Source organism: Pteropus alecto, unplaced genomic scaffold (assembly GCF_000325575.1).
Source record: "Pteropus alecto unplaced genomic scaffold, ASM32557v1 scaffold479, whole genome shotgun sequence".
Taxonomy (NCBI): Eukaryota; Metazoa; Chordata; class Mammalia; order Chiroptera; family Pteropodidae; genus Pteropus; species Pteropus alecto.
Genome location: NW_006492031.1, coordinates 695,337 through 712,500, shown reverse-complemented (window position 1 = coordinate 712,500; position 17,164 = coordinate 695,337). Strand labels below are relative to the sequence as shown.

General features: G+C 39.0%; 1 protein-coding gene across 1 annotated transcript in view; it reads right to left on the bottom strand.

Annotated features, from left to right (window-relative positions):
- TECTA (tectorin alpha) overlaps positions 1 to 17,164 on the bottom strand; it is a 65,120-nt gene that overhangs the window by 13,334 nt on the left and 34,622 nt on the right. The window contains exons 11-14 of the mRNA XM_006925244.1: positions 14,338 to 14,899; positions 12,242 to 12,441; positions 3,320 to 3,703; positions 1,124 to 1,410 (exon numbers count right to left, since the gene is read on the bottom strand). Coding sequence (XP_006925306.1) covers positions 1,124 to 1,410; positions 3,320 to 3,703; positions 12,242 to 12,441; positions 14,338 to 14,899 — 1,433 coding nt within the window. The remainder of the gene's footprint in view (positions 1 to 1,123; positions 1,411 to 3,319; positions 3,704 to 12,241; positions 12,442 to 14,337; positions 14,900 to 17,164) is intronic.

Below are 17,164 nucleotides of genomic sequence, written 5' to 3'. Positions count from 1 at the left end.
AGCTTTGGAAGGCAGTCCAAAGCTTCTAAACTAGTTCTAGTTTAGCTATCAGAGACCAAAAGCAAAACCCTCACAAGAAAATTGATGCCAGGTTAAAATTGTTTATAGAGGAAGAAAGAAAGGAAGAAAGGAAAGAAAGCTCAAAAAGAATCATAATTCCTCAGGAGGAACTGAATCTTGCTCATTTTGGAAGCCCTAGAATAGCTTAGATGTCCAGAGTTGTTGTTTTTCTAACTTTGGGCCCAATAAATGGCATTTTAGAGAAAGCATCAGATTAGGAATTCTAAAATCTAATCCTGGTTCTTACAGGGCCTCCTCATGTAAATCTTTCTATTCTAGCCCCCATTTCACCCAGAAAAGGAAGACATTGGATTAGATATTGCCCAATGTTCTTTCTAGCTTTGGGTCCCTTAATTCTAACTTATGGTACATTATTCTGTTTACATCTGCAGAAGGGTCAAAGGGATTTTGAAGTTTCATTTCCACAACTGGGTATTTAGTTGATGTTTGGAATGTTAAAGCACAGGAATGAGAAGCATAACTATAGATCCAAAAGGTATAATTATAATTCAATAGCCCAGAGGGGCTCTAAATTAAATACCTTTGGAATAACTTGTATAGCTCATTCTATCTTAGTTGGCCAGAGAGGGCCTTGATAATAACCTTAGTAACTTCTGTATTTTAAAAGGCTTTCTTGACTCCCACAAATTCTACCTTCACAACCGCAACCAAGACTTCTGGTAAGAATCACAGACACACAATTAGACCCAGCACGGGGGTCTGAGTCAACTCTGAATCCCGCCCCAGCAGGGGTGCCCAGGTCCCACTTGGGCAGCTGGCCAAAGCTTCAGAGTTCTAAGCCTGGGCAGACTCTGTTGTTTAGCTACGGGATAGATGGCATGGAAATGTAGAGTCATACCATCAAGCTCAGATTCTTCCTCTGCCAGTCAAGAAATTACTGAAGCCTATGATGTGCCTCTTTGTATAATGAAAACTCCTTAGACCTTTGGCTCAGTTCTCTGTAGGAGAGGGAAATGATGCTATGAAAAAAGCATTCCTTATGAACACCTCTTGTGGATGTAGGAGGATTTGGGCAACTGAATCTAGTGGCTAGAATTCTCACCTTTTCTGCATGCCGTTGGTTTTCCAGCTCTGGGCCAGCACCACACTACTCACCACTGGCTTTCCTCTCAAGGTCACATAATCATCAGTTAAGTCCCCATTGAAGTTGCCACAGAGGCCACAAACTTTGTTCTGAAGCCTGTCACTGATGCTGATTTTTATGACGTTGAAACCATTGTAGTATATCTGGATGTCGGGGCTGGTGTCAATGACCAAGAACCCCTCACTGCTGTAGATTTTGGTTGCCAACCCAGTTATAAATGGAACATTCACTTGTGTGCCATTCACCTATTGAAGGAAAAAAAAAAAGTAAATGACCCTTAGAGTAGAAGTTAGCAACACTCACTGTAAAGGGCCATAGTAAATATTTTGTGATCTCTGTTGCTATTCAATTCTGCCCTCATGGCAGGAAAACAGCCCATAAACAATATGTCACTAAATGAGTGAAGCTGTATTCCAGTAAAGCTTTGTTTACAAAAACAGGCAGCAAGTAGATATGTCTGAATCCTATAGTTTGCTGACCCCTACCCTAAAGTTCAAGGATACTCATTCATCTTACTGTTCACAGTTCTCCCCAAAAAACAAAATATGGAGGCAGAGAGATTAAAAAAAAAAAACTAGAAAACTATAACCCACAACAAATGGCTGGATTTTTGTATAAAACTTTCTCTAACATAAACCAGTTAACATGGTTAAAATGAATCTGAGGACTACTGCTATACTTACTGTTTTCTGGCTTATAAGGTTCAAACAGGAAGTCCACCCTAGAGGTCCTATAGGCATGGCATTTTCTGCATTCATCATTTTCCTGCTTTATAATAGTTTCTTTTCTTAGCCCTTATGACAGAACATAACATGCTTTTCTTATTCTTACAAAAAAAAAAAATTCTCCTTCAAGTAGTTAGTAAATTTTATTTCCTAAAAAGTCGGAAGCCTTTTTAAAAATATGATTCTTTATTATGTTGATAGCTTAGTGTGTTTTATTCAAAAACAATACCAGTTTTGGTGTCGTAGGTGGTCATTTTCACTTTCTAGTTCCTGGATTCTAGATCAACACAGTTGTGTCTATATGAACCAATTTGCAAAAGGAATTGGGGTATCAAAAGCAGTAGAAGTTTTTACTGAAGTTAAAAACCAGTATTAAAACTCAAACCCTTTCCTGTAAAATACTGCCAGTCTTTTGCCTAACTCTAGATTTAGGCAAACAGTCAGCTATTTGATGACTGTTCAAATAAAGATACAGTCAATTATCTGAGCCAACGGTGGAAAGCAGATATACATAATAACACTCAGTTCCAAAAAAATGTTAATTTGTATGTCTTGCCTCTCTTCCTGTCCCTCCATAGCTGTAATCACAGCATTAGGGTCTGACTCCATTATTCAGGTCTATCTACTGTGAGCAGCCTGGTTTAGCTGGAAGGCTAGGAGTTACTGTCAATAGTTCATCAGAGCAGACTACCTTCTTAAATGAAAGAGGTGGGAGGAATCCAAGTCACAGAGGCATATTAATTATGGGAGTAGGTTAGAGATTCATATTTATTTATAAACAGGTCTAAGATTCACAAGAAACCAAGCAGCTGGCCTAAGGAAAAGCCAACCTTAAGAAAAATACACCAAATTCAGCTTCAGTTTTCTTTCTTTTTTATTTTTTTATGTTATCATGAGGTCTTCTAATAGTAGGGGATGCTCCACCAGGTTTTCATTTAGGTAGGTGTTTTTTAATTAATTATTATTATTTTTTTTAATTTTTGGAAATGCTTGCCTTCCCTCAGCTTCTAGGAAGGATTGCAGAGATGAATGAGCAGGTCTTTGTATAGGTGAGCAAAGCCAAGAATAATGTTAAAGTCTCTTCAAAACTAATGAGATGCTTTTTGTAAATTAATCTAGAATAAAAACTGATTTACTGATCATTTTGTTACCTAAAGTTCTATTAGCACCATGCCATCATCATGGCCCTGAGACACTGTACCTTTCCTGCAAGTTGGAATTGTCAATGAAGGACTAAATGGGAACCAACCTTACCCTTGTGAAATCTTTATATTTCATTTTTAAAATCTGGTCATCTGTGTATGGTATGTATGAAGCAACAACCTATTATCCTTAAACTTGGTTATCTGGAAAAACCACAACAAAACAGTCCCCTAGCCATGCCTTGTTCCAGGGAACATTTCTTAAGAATCAGCAATGGGCTTGTCACCTTGACAGTGTTCCGGTCGTTGATGAGAATCTGCTCTTCATTAATATAGAAATAGACAGGAGAAATGATGGTGAGATTGGGGGATGACCACTTGTCGAAGTTAATGATGAGCTGGAAGGAGATGTCAGGCAGTTTCTGGCAGATGGTAGAGAGCACAAAGGCGCAGTTGGCAGGGAAGCGGAGGAAGGCGCCATCAAAGGTACGAAACACACCGCCACCAGCCGCCAGGCAGTAGGATGTCTTAGTGCTGAAGCAGCCGCGCACCCCATTGCGCAGGGCGCACTCCTCATCCGACTTGCACTGGCGCGGGTCACACTGGATAAGGTTGCGCCGGAAACAGCGACATCGCCGTGTGCAGTCGCTGTTCCAGAACAACTGCTTAGGCTGGAAGATAGATGCCATTTACATTAAACTTAGACTATTGGCAGGGATGGGGACCACAAAGCTCAGGCCTTCAGGACCCTTACCGCACGCTGGGCTAGCCTTTCATTAATGGGGCTGGAATTTGCAACAGAGAGCACTAGGGAGGCTGCTTTAATTCAAATGTTATATCAGTTTCATGTAACTCAGATGCCAAACAATATACAACTTAGTCTTTATATTTTCAATCAGGAATTGGGGATCTTTACAGCTGGATTATAGAGCCAATTACAGCTAACCTGAATGTGCAGCTGTTAAAGGAACTAGGTGAAGAGAAAAAATATTTGATAGAAAGTTGTTCTAATAAGTACTAGTTCCATTTCAAGGATGAAATTTTGATTCACTCAAGAATAATAAACCTGGTCATTTAAATCTTAAATAGGTTAAAGAAAGTGATAACCAACCCTTATGACGAACCATTTCAACATTTCACAATACTCAACACTCCAAAATTTTTCCTCCTATTTAGGCTACTACTAATTTATTTCTATTGCAAGTACCTCTATTTCTATGTATTCTAAGTGAGAGATCTAGAGAACAGTGAGGTTTTATGAAAGGAAAGTTTTGGGATCAGGCCACCTGGATTTCAATCACAGCTGTGGCAGCCTATATGTGCCACCTTGAGGAGCACTACTGTCAGTTTGCTATCTCTAAATTGGAGATTACAATGTCTTGCAGGGCAATTCCTGCCTTCTAGTCAAGGTGGTAGAGTAGGTAAACCCTGTGCTTGCCTATTCCCATGACCACATCAAAATTACAATGAAATTATAGAACAACCACCTATGAGAACCACCTGAAGACTAGCTAAATAGAGGTTCTATAACTAAAGATATACAGTAGAAGCCGCATTAAGACTGGTAGGAAGGGCAAGATGTGAAACAGGCTGGTCACAAATTCACATGTGGTAGTCAAAAATCAAGAGGGGTATCGTGGCTACAGTGGTACCCACTGAGATGCAAAGGGTCCAAGCCCCACACTGTACTCCCCAATCCTAAGCACCAGAGCCAAGAAGAGGAGTCCCCACAATATCTGGCTATGAAAGTCAGCAGGGACTCCATTCGTGTGAGACATAGGGCTACTGGAATCCCGGGCATTCCTCTTTAAGGGCCTTAGCACAGACTCACTTGCTTATAAACATGATCCCTAAGCTCCACCCAAGGAACAGCAGCTTGAAAAGTGCCAGGGACATATTGAGAGGAACTAAATTGTCTGGCTTCAGACTGGGAGATGGAGGGGCAGCTCTCCAGGACTGAAGTGTTGGCAGGCACCATTATTCCTTTGTTGAGCTCTATCTCAATACAGCTTGCAGGTGGGCACCAAATCTGAGTCTATATTAACCTGACTAACACCACTTGCCCCATCCTGGTGATTCTTTGAGACCACCACCCCATTGACCCCAGGCGCTTCACTTGAACTTCTTTCACTGGTTATTCCACATAAGCAATAAGCCTCAGCCCATGATACAGACTTTCCTAAAATCTCTCAAAGGTACTCAAACTTAAAACAAGCAGTGGCTGGCCTTGGCATGCCCTGTACCGCTTGCTAAGAGGCCTCAAGCCTGCCAGTAGTGGCAACTGGCCACAGTGAACAGCATAGCCTCTCTCAGGCACCTGTAAGCCCTAACACAGGTAGCTACCAACCACAGGTCATTTTGTAGCTCTTGCCAGGTGACTCTGATCTCGGCAGTGGCAGACCTGGGCCTCCACCACAGCCCCTTCCAAGAGGCCCCAGAACCAACACACCCAGAGGCTGGCTTCAGACCACATCAGAGCACTCCCCAATAATTCCACAAATGACAAGCCCAAAGGGTGGATTTGGCAGGCACCAGAGCCCCATTAAAGTAAATCACACTTCGGAGAGTCGGCCTCTGCAAAACAGCTTGTCCACTAGAGTTAGGGCTAGTCTTCATAGCCAGTCAGCTGGAGGGTAAATCCCACCCACTGGCATACAAAAAGCAATCAAAGCTCAATTACAACAGGAGGACACATACAAGGGACACCCAAGAGCAACTGGCTCAGATGACCAAGACGACTATGCCACTGGGTCCCATGGAACACCTACTACATTAGGACATTCTGCCAAGACTGGAAAATAAAACAGATCTGACTAATACATGGAAACAAACATAGGAAGGCAGCCAAAATGAGGAGACAAAAAACCACATCAAAGGAAACAACAGGACAAAACTCCAGAAAAAAAACTAAACAAAATGGAAACAAGCAATCCACTAGATACAGAGCTCAAAACATTGATTATAAAGATGCTCAATGAACTTTGAGGAAGAATAGATGAACTCAGTGAGAACTTACACAAAGAGATAGAAACCATAAAAAAAAACAACCAGTCAGAAATGAAAATACAATAACTGAAATAAAGACTACACTTGAAGGATTCAACAATAGATTAGATGAAGCAGAAGATCGAATCAGTGAACTGGAAGACAAGGTAGAAGAATACACCCAATCAGAACAACAAAAAGAAAAAAGAATTTTAAAAAATGAGGATAGTTTAAGAGACCTCTGGGACAACATAAAGCATAACAATATCCGCATCATAGGAGTACCCGAAAGAGAAGAAAGAGCAAGGGATAGAGAATCTATTTGAAGAAATAGTAACAGAAAACTTCCCATTCCTGGCAAAGGAATTAGACATACAAATTTAGGAAGCACAAAGAGGCTCAAACAAGAGGAATTCAAATAAACCCTCGCCAAGATACATCGTAATTAAAATCCCAAAGAGTCAAAAACAAAGAGGGAATCTTAAAAACAGCAAGAGAAAGACAGCTAGTTACTTATAAGTGTACCCCATAAGAATGTCTGATGATTTTTCAATGGAAACTTTGCAGGACAGAAGGGACTGGCAAGAAATATTCAAAGTTATGAAAAACAAGAATGTACAAACACAAATATGCTACCCAGCAAGGATTTTGATTAAAATGGAAGGTGAGATAAAGAGCTTCCCAGACAGGAAAAACTTAAGGAATTCATCACCAACAAGCCAGTATCACAAGAAATGTTAAAGGGACTTCTGTAAAAAGAGAAAGGGTAAAAAAGAAAATAGAAATAACAAACATAAATAATAAAATGGCAGTAACTATGTACCTATCAGTAATCGCTTTAAGTGTAAACAGATTAAATGCTCCAATCAAAAGAAATGGGGTAGGCAAATGGATAAGGAAACAAGACCCATGCATATGCTGTCTACAAGAGACCTACTTCAGAACAAATGACAAAGACTGAAAGTAGAGAGATGGAATAAGATATTTCACATAAATGGAAATGAGAAAAAAGCCAGAATAGTGATACATATATCAGATAAATAGACTTTAAAACAAAGGCTATAATAAAAGACAATGAAGGGCATTACATATGATAAAGGGCAGAATAAATCAAGAAAACATAACTCTAGTAAACATATACGCAATCAACATAGGAGCACCTACATACACAAATCGTCTGACACAAAAGAAGAGATCAACAATAATACACTCGTAGTAGGAGACATAAACACCCCATTAACCCCAATGGATAGATCTTCCCGACCAAAAAAAAAAAAAATCATCAAGGAATTAATGGGCCTAAAAGACACATCAGACCGGATGAATTTAATAGATATTTTCAGAGCATTTTACCCCAAAGCAGCAAAATATACATTCTTCTCAAATGAGCATGGAACATTTTCCAGGATAGACAACATGTTAGGACACAAAACGAGTCTCAATAAATTTAAGTATACTGATAGCATATCAACCATCTTCTCCAATCATAATGGTGTGAAACTAGAAATCAACTACAAGAAAAAAACTGGAAAATACACAAATACTTGGAGGCTAAATAACATGTTACTATACAATGAGTGGGTTAACAGTGAGATCAAGAAAAGTCAAAAGATACCTAGAGACAAATGAAAATGAAAACACAGCAACTTAAAATCTGTGGGACACAGATAAAGCAATCCTAAGAGGGAAATTCATAGCAATACAGATCTACCTCAAGAAATAAGAAAAAGCTAAAATAAACAATCTAACCTTACACTTAAAAGAACTAGAAAAAGAACAGCAAACAAAGCCCAAAGTGAATCAAAGGGAAGAAATAATAAAGATCAGAGTGGAAATAAATAAAATAGAGTCTAGAAAAACAACACAAAAGATTAATGAAACCAAGAGCTGATTCTTTGAAAGAATAAACAAAATTCACAAACTCATAACCAGACTCATCAAGGAAAAAAGAAAGAGGACTCAAATAAATAAAATCAGAAATGAAAGAGGAGAAATAACTATGAACTCCACAGAAATACAAAGGATCATAAGAAAGTACTACAAGCAATTGCACAACAACAAATTAGACAATCTGGAAGAAATGAATACATTCCTAGAAACATACACTCTCCCAAGACAGAGTAAAGAAGAAGCAGAAAATCTGAACTGACGGATTACCGCCAATGAAGTCGAATCGTAATCAAAAAGCTCCCAAAAAACCAAAGTCCAGACCAGATGGCTTCATAGGAGAATTTTACCAAACATACAAAGAAGAAATAACACCTATTCTTCTCAAACCATTCCAAAAATTTCAAGAAGAGGGAAGGCTCCCTGACTCCTTTTATGAGGCCACCATTACCTTGATTCCAAAACCAGACAAAGACATTACAAAAAAGGAAAACTATAGGCCGATATCTCTTATGAACATTGATGTAAAAATCCTCAACAAAATATTAGCAAAGCAAATTCAGCAATACTTTAAAAATATCATATACCATGATGAAGTTGGATTTATTCCTGGGATGCAAGGTTGGTACAATAACTGCAAATCAATTAATGTGATACATCACATTAACAAATTGAAAGATAAAAAAAACATGATCATATCAATAGATGCAGAAAGAGCATCCATTTATGATAAAAACTCTCAGCAAAGTGGGAATAGAAGGAACATACCTCAACATAATAAAAGCTATATATGAAAAACCTATAGCTAACATCATACTCAATGGTGAAAGGCTGAAAGAGTTTTCCTTAAAATCAGGAACAAGACAAGGATGCCTTCTTTTACCACTCCTCTTCAATATTGTATTAGAAGTCTTAACCACAGCAATAAGACAAGAAAGAGAAATAAATGGTATCCAAATTCGAAAGGAAAAAGTAAAACTCTTGTTATTTGCTGATGATATAATACTATATAGAGAGATCCCTAAAGATTCCACCAAAAAACTGTTAGAACTAATCAATGAATTGAGTAAAGCAGCAGAATACAAAATTAATATTCAGAAGTCAGCATTATTTATACACCAAGGATGAACTTTTGGAAAGAGAAATTAAGAAAACAATCCCATTTACAACCATATCGAAAACAATAAAATACCTAGGAATCAAATTAACTAAGGAGGTAAAAGATCTGTTCTCAGAAAATTATAAGTCATCGAAAAAAGAAATTGAAGAAAATACAAATAAATGGAAGCACATACCATGCTCACGGGTAGGAAGAATCAACATCATTAAAATATCCATACTAACCATAGCAACTTATAGATTCAGTGAAGTCCCTAGCAAAATACCAATGGCATTTTTTAGAGAGCTAGAATAAATAATCCTAAAATTTATATGGAACCATAAAAGATCCTGAATGGCCATGGTAAACTTGAGAAAGAACAAAGTTGGATGTATCACTCTACCTGACATCAAACTATACTAGAAGTCTATAGTAATAAAAACAGCATGGTGTTGGTATAAAAGCAGATACATTGTTCAATAGAACAGAATAGAAAGTCCAGAAATAAATCCATGCCTATATGCTCACTTAATATATAACAAAGGAGGCAAGAATATACAGTGGTCTAATGATAATCTCTTCAATAAATGGTGTTGTATAAATTGGACAGATACATGGAAAAGAAAGGAAAGGAAAGGGAAGGGAAGGGAAGGGAAGGGAAGGAAAAGGAAGGGAAGCGGAGGGAGAGAGAGAGAGAGAGAGAGAAGGAAGGAAGGAAGGAAGGAAGGGAGGAAGGAAGGAAGGGAGGGAAGGAGGGAGGGAAGGAGGGAGGGAAGGAGGGAGGGAAGGAGGGAGGGAAGGAGGGAGGGAAGGAGGGAGGGAAGGAGGGAGGGAAGGAGGGAGGGAAGGAGGGAGGGAAGGAGGGAGGGAAGGAGGGAGGGAAGGAGGGAGGGAAGGAAGGGCAGAAGGCCTGAACAGATATTTCTCCAAGGAGGAAATACAGATGGCCAATAGACATATGAAAAGATGCTCAAGATCACTAATCATCAGAGAAATGCAAATTAAAACTACAATGAGATATATCACCTCACACCTGTCAGAATGGCTATCATCAATAAATCAAAGAACAAGTGTTAATGAGGATGTGGAGAAAAAGGAACCCTCATTTACTGTTAGTAGGATTGCAAATTGGTACGGCCACTGTGAAAAATAGTTTGGAGTTTTCTCAAAAAATTAAAAATGGATATACCTTTTGACCCAGCAATTGCACTTCTGGTTATTTATCCAAGGAAAACCAAAACAATAATTTGTAAAGATCTGTGCACCCCTGTGTTCATGCAGCACTATTTACAATAGCCAAGATCTGGAAGCAACCTAAATGCCCATCAACAGACAATTGGATATAGTATAGTTCATATATACAATGGAATATTACTAAACCATTAAAGAAAAAATGAAATCCTATCATTTTCAAAGACATAGATGGATCTAGAGGTCACACTCATCTAGATGGATCTTTAAAGTGGATGTTTTTTTCCTCTCCAGAATAGATTTTTGTTGAGGATTTTTACATCAATGTTCATAAGAGATATCAGCCTATAGTTTTCCTTTTTGATTACTGATTTGATTTTGATTACTGATTAGAACAAAAAAAAACAAACTAATTGAAAACAGACTCACAAATATAGAGGACAATTTGGTGATGGCCAGAGGAGAGGGGGGTTAGGAGGTTGGGAGAAAGTGGTGAAGGATTAAAGAAGTACAAATTAGTAGCTGATGGATGGTCATGGGGATGGGGAACATGGCATAGTGCATTCAGTCAGCAGCAATGTAATGGAAAGCCAGTGGAAAGCCAGAGGAGAGAAAGAGTAATCAGGGGCATCGTTTCAGAAACTATATAAATCTATACTTGAAACTAGTAATAAAATAAAATATTTTAAAAACTTTTATGATATTTTAAAATAAAATATTTTAAAATATTTTAAAAACTTCTCTCAAAAAGTATTCTTTGATTAGCTCTACTATTTAACTATGTTTTCTGTCCTTCTAATATAACCTTTAAGCAAATTTCTCACTGAAAATGAAATTGAGAGTAACTTCAACATTTATTTTCTTTTATTTATTCTCAAAGTAAATTCAACTTAGCTGTTCTTAAACAAGTAAATACATTTTTACAAAAAGGAGACATTATTTATTTTTTTGCCTAGCTTATTTCCAATTCAGACATTTCAATTAGAGTTTTTAATGCTGCTATTCTTTTTCATTTAAAAATGTTTAGTTCTGAAAAGAATTATCTTTCACTTGTTGATATGTTACTTTGTTCTCTTGTTCTTTAAAGTGGATGTTTTTTCCTCTCCAGAATAGATTTTTAAGTTCCTTAAGGCAGGGAACATGCTTTATCATCCCTTAACATTACCACTAGCACAGTGATCTGTAAATAGCAGATATTCAATATTTGCTGTTGTTAATTGTCTGCTCACCAATATATGGTACTAATGTCATTTAAACAGAGAATGGGCTTGAGGCAGAACCATAGGCTAAATATCTCCTACAGGCAAGACCTTTCTAGCTCAGTATTATGGCACAGAAAGAATTAACGAAGTACAAAAAATAAACTATTTAGTGAGCTAATATGTTTTATCGTATGACATCTACAAAAGACTTCTTTATTAGCTCTATGTTTAAACTCCTATATAGAGAGGAGCAAAAGGTAAAATTATTTAGGAGCAAAGTATTAAGGAGCTCAGATAAAAATCTCTGGCGACAGTATCAGAGTGACAAATGACACATGCTTTCACTTGCTCCCACAGAGAACTTCAATAGCCACAAGAGGGAAAGCCACTCGTCTCATCCTCAAGCCCCATATTTTTCAGTTAAAAAAATGTCCGTAGCTAAAACAGCTATAAATATTGGATTCAAAGCTACTATATTTCCAAATAGCAATATCAGAAACTTTCAAGCTAAGATTAATAGGAGAGGAATTCAGGAAGGCCTAGAGAAATGTATGATGAAAAGAGAAACACAAATGCTAGCCAGGAGAGGAGGCAGAGTTGCAGAGACAATGCTGATGCCAAGGAGGGAGGAGAGTGAGGCCCAAATGCATTTCCAAATCCAATACTTAGTTAGCAAGAGCCTCATGGATCTGTTCTTAAGCTTTCTGCCCTCCCACCTTCTTGTGAATAAACACTACAATCTTCATAATGAAGTGAGAAGATTGATAAACTGTGACCAATCTCTTGGAGTTGAAGAGAAATCTGATGATTGGCAGGGAGAAACAGACAGAGTTGACATCCCCTACCTCGTAATATTTGCCATCTGAGTAGCAGCCACAACTGTGGGGCAGGATGCAACTCTTTCCATTGAGAACGTAGCCTGTGTCGCACTGACAGCCCTCCACACAGTAGTGGTTGCAGTCACTCTTCAGGCGAATGGCAGCACAGCGGGGCTGGCAGACACTCACACAACTCTCATAATGGCTGTTGGGAGGGCAGGTGACAGCTGGAACAGAAGACACAAGTCCAGACTCTACAGTCACAAGCAATCTTTTCCTGAGCCATTGTTCACTCACTTAGGGAGATGGAGGTTGTGTGTTGGGGGAGGGGGTGGAGTGAGCTTTACCACCTTTCCTGATCACTGCCCTCTCTGTTTATGGAAAGTCTCTGACTTATCATTGCTTCAATAATGGACCGAAAAGCAGATGAAGGAAACTGGAGGGTCCTCACATAATCTTTGTCCTTACTTTTTTGAGGTCCTATAACCTGCTACTTAAACCCATCTCCCAATATGCATCTCAATTTCAGTTAAGCACCCCCCCTTAATGGCTGCCCAGGGCACCCCACATTCATCCCTGCCTTTAGGTCTTCACTCATATACATATAGATTTTATTTTTCAGTTACAGTTGGCATTCAATATTATTTTATATTAGTTTCAGATGTATATCATAGTGATTAGACATTTGTTTAATTTATAAAGTGATCCCCCACAAAGTCTAGTACTCACCTAGCACCATATATAGTTATTACAATATTATTGACTATATTCCCTATACTCTACATTCCCATGACTAATTCGTAACTGCCAATTTGTACTTCTTAATCCCTTCCCCAGCCCACAAATGTCTTCACTCGTATTGATCTTCCTTATGTATGCCCTTCTTCATAATCTCAGTTTATCTTAAGTCTTCATTCTTCAAGTCCCAGGTAGATTCCTGTCTTATTAATAAAACTCCCCACTTTTATACAATATTAACTCACCTTCATCTAAGAACATCCACAGAACCTTTTTCTAAGTCAGTAGTTTATAAACAGTAGTCCTCTGAGCTACTTGATTTCTGAGAAGGCAAATATGCACTGTGTGTGTGTTGTATGTGTATATTGTGTGTGAAAGTTGTATAGGTGTGTAGACTGACCCATGTTGACTATGTTCTATAGGTTTCAAATGCATGCAGATGCTTTTATGAAAGACAGTTAGGGTCCTGGTGGAGAGCATGGGCTCTGGAGCCAGATATAAGAGACCAAAGCCAGTTTCTTAGCCTCACAGCACCATTTCATGACCTGTTGGGAAGGATTAAGTGAGTCTATGTGCTTAGAACAGTGCTTAGCACATAAGTGTTTAGTAAGAATTAGTCAATCATTAAAGACAGGTTTGCTTAAATGTTTTATAGAAACTTATTTTAATAGATGTATATAAAAAGTGCAACTATTATTATGTGGTAATATAATAATACATTTATCATGCATAGAGTGTGCTGTGCTTTCAATTACCCAATTTTGTCCTCTTGGTGTTTCTGTAGCATAAAAGGTTTTTTTTACTAAGAACCAGGGAAGAAAAGCAAAATGCTCCAAGGTCACACTGATCTTTAAGGACATAGCAAAACTAAAACCCAGGGGCTCTAACTCTTTTTCTAATGCTCTTAACATTAGAAAAAGTTAAAAACATGTTCTTGTTATGTGTCATAAGCTTAAAGTCTGATACATGACATATGTGAATCAAACAGAATAGCACACTTAGCGAAAGCATGTAAATTACCAGTACAGTGATGGGCCCATGAGGTTCTAGAACTAACTAACCTACTAACTCTTCTCCCATTAGTCCTTTGTTAGAATTTTATTGTGCACTTGCTGAGTCCGAATGCCATGTATGGTGCTCTGTGCTTTATATAAATGATCTATTTCATCCTCAAAGCAACACATGAAATAAGTGGTATTTCCCCATTTATAGATAAGGAAATGGAGGCTCTGGGAGGTTATACGTCTTGTTTTAGATGATGAACTCAATTCCAAAGTGCATATCCTTAAATTGCTCTGCTCAATTTGCTCTGACACCTGTGAACATGGAAGAGTAACCTGCCCACATCAATCAAGACAAAAGGTAAGATAACAGGAAGGACTCACAGCAAGATGTGTAATTCCTCCAGCCAGTCACTGCTATCCCCTGAGTCTGGCAGGTACTGGCATAGTTCTGCAGCCAGCTGCAGGCAGTCTGTACTGCACCCCCATCAATGCAAGAGTCAAACAAGCAGTTCTTATAGAAAAAGGTAGGATTGACTTTGCTGTGACACTTGGTGAAGCCAGCGTTCTGGTTGGGGATCAGGCTGCACAACTGCTGCACCTTTGAGAAACCTTCCACCTTGGCACAAGAAGGGCAGCGGTCCCCGCAGCCAACCTGACAGAAAGTATCCCTCTTCACCCAGCTCTGCCCAAACTCATTAATACTGGATGCAAGCAGACCCATGGGCATCTCCAGGTCATCGTCAGGGTTGCCGTTATAGCGGCCACACAGGCCATAGGTGCTGTTCTGCATGTTCCGTGGGACCGTGATTGACAGGAAGGTCTTCCAGTCATACACAACCTTCAGGCCAAAGTCAACTTCCACCACCACATGGAAGCCAAAGGAAAAGATATTTATCTTCCCTTGTCCCAACTTCAGGGGCAGATATAGCCGTTCATTGTTGACCTGTAAGACAAAGAGGGTTGAAGTACAGAAATTCCAGAGATCTCTTAGATCTTTTCCTAATGATTAGTCTTTAGAGAGGCAGTCTCAGAGAAAGGTTTGAGCAGATTAAATACAATCTTTGCATTTATGTCAGTCAACTGCTGTTATTAAGATTTGAACAGACTTAAATGATTATCATTTTTACACTAATATACCTATTTATTTCAAAGACTTCTATTTACATAGCATTATTTTCCCCAGGAGTCAAATTGTTTCCTCCAAGGTAATGAGAGGGTAATAAGAATTCAACTTAAGTTTAGTCTAAAATACTTAAACCCGAAAGGCCTGTGTTTCTATTTTCAGCTCTACTGAGAATTGATTTTAGGCAAGCCCCAATTTATTAATTCCTTTGGAATACATATATATGTATGTATGTGTGTGTATATGTTTATATATATGTATGTAAATATATCTTTTTTCCTGAAGAATGTCTTTATTTGCTGTTTCCTCTGCCTAGGATGCCATTCTTCACCTGTAAACATCCCTCTCAATCTCGACTCTGCTGAAACGTTGCATATTCTATTAAGCAAGATTATCTGAGCCCATTATCAGAATTAATCACTTTCTCATCTGGCAACCAAAACATGTTGTTCATACTCCTCTTGTATTCTTCTCCACTGTCAGCCAAGATCAAGCACATGTACACTACTAGTGAAGCACACATCACGATCTGCCTTATATTATGATCAGTTGTCTACATTTCTATCTCAGCTACAAGATTATGAGCAACTTGAGGGTAGAACCCACACTTCATTGATCTTTATATCCACCTTCTCCTGCTATATGCTGGGCACCCAGCACAATGCCTCACACAGAGATGGCACTTGACACATTTCCTCCCATATATTTTTTAATTCAGAAAACAAAGAAATTCCTTAATGTAAAACTCCAGAACTGCACTCCCCCTGAACTATTTTGATTCAGATGAGCCATATCCAATAACTCATGGTTGGGTGATTGTGTGATGGAAAACAGAGATGGTTTTGAGGGCTAGGAGGAGAGCTGGTCTTCCTTGTGAGAGAAGTAGATACCGTTCCTATGCAATATACTGAGATTGCTTTCTGAATACCTTCACTTTCAGAAATACCTTCACTCCTGACTTCCTAATTTCTCCCCTCTCTAACATCCCTCCCCCATTCCCACTGCACTGCTTTAGTTTAGACTCTCATCACATTTCACCTCAGCTATTGAATGCTCTTCTAACTGGTCTCCCTGCTCTGGTATTGCTCCTCTCCTCCATTCTCTTACTAATGCCACTCCAGTATTTCTTACTGCAATTGAAAGAAGTTAATCCAATACTTAAAACTTCTCCATGGCTTGAATAAAATGTTTGATATGCTAAGCACATAACACAGGTTTTCCAGGAGCTGGCCTCTGCCTCTCAGACCCAATCTACTTACTTCCACCATTCTAGCAATATCCAACACTTTGCAGTTCCTCCAAATGAACCAAATTGCATCCTTCCATCCTGCCATTTCTTTTGCTGCAAGAGTGGTAGTGCTCTCTGTGTCCCGCCTGAGGTCACCATCCTCAGCTATGTGACTATGGGCTAATAACTCACAGCTGGCCTTGGCGCCACAGGAGTCACTTGACCCAGGAGGTTATGACACCCCTCCAACTCCAATCACCCTTCCCCATCCTAAGGGTAGCCCTCATGTCAGAGGGCTATGTTTCGGAGCTCCTAGTGGCCCAAGTGAAGTTGGTCTCTAGCCTGACCACATCCTTGCTGAGCTCTCTTCTTCTGGTGCTTCCTTCACTTTCCCAAGATTACCCTTCTCAGACTCTGCCTCTAAGGAAACTGATCTAAGACACCATGATGCACTTCCCCTTGTCCCCTCTCTCTATAAGCAATATTCACCTTTCAATTTCAACTGAGCTATCTCCTCTTCCACAAATAGTTTTCTAGGCAAAATTCATTCATTCAGTAGACATCAATTTGGCACCCCTGAGTGCCAGGCACTATACTCAATGCTGTAATAAAGCACAGGGCCCTTTTCTTAGAAACACAGGGCGCTTTTCTTAGGAGCTCAGAGGCATGTGGAGAGGCAAGTACATAAACAGATGATAATATTATCTGATCAAAGGAACAATAGAGATAAATAGATGCATTAACAGTGGACTCAGCTTAGGGACAGAATCAGGGATGTCTGCAGAAGATGGTACTCATACCTGGTGCGGGTAGCATGTGTAGATGTTGGCCAGTTAAGAAGAAATGAGAGCAAAGAA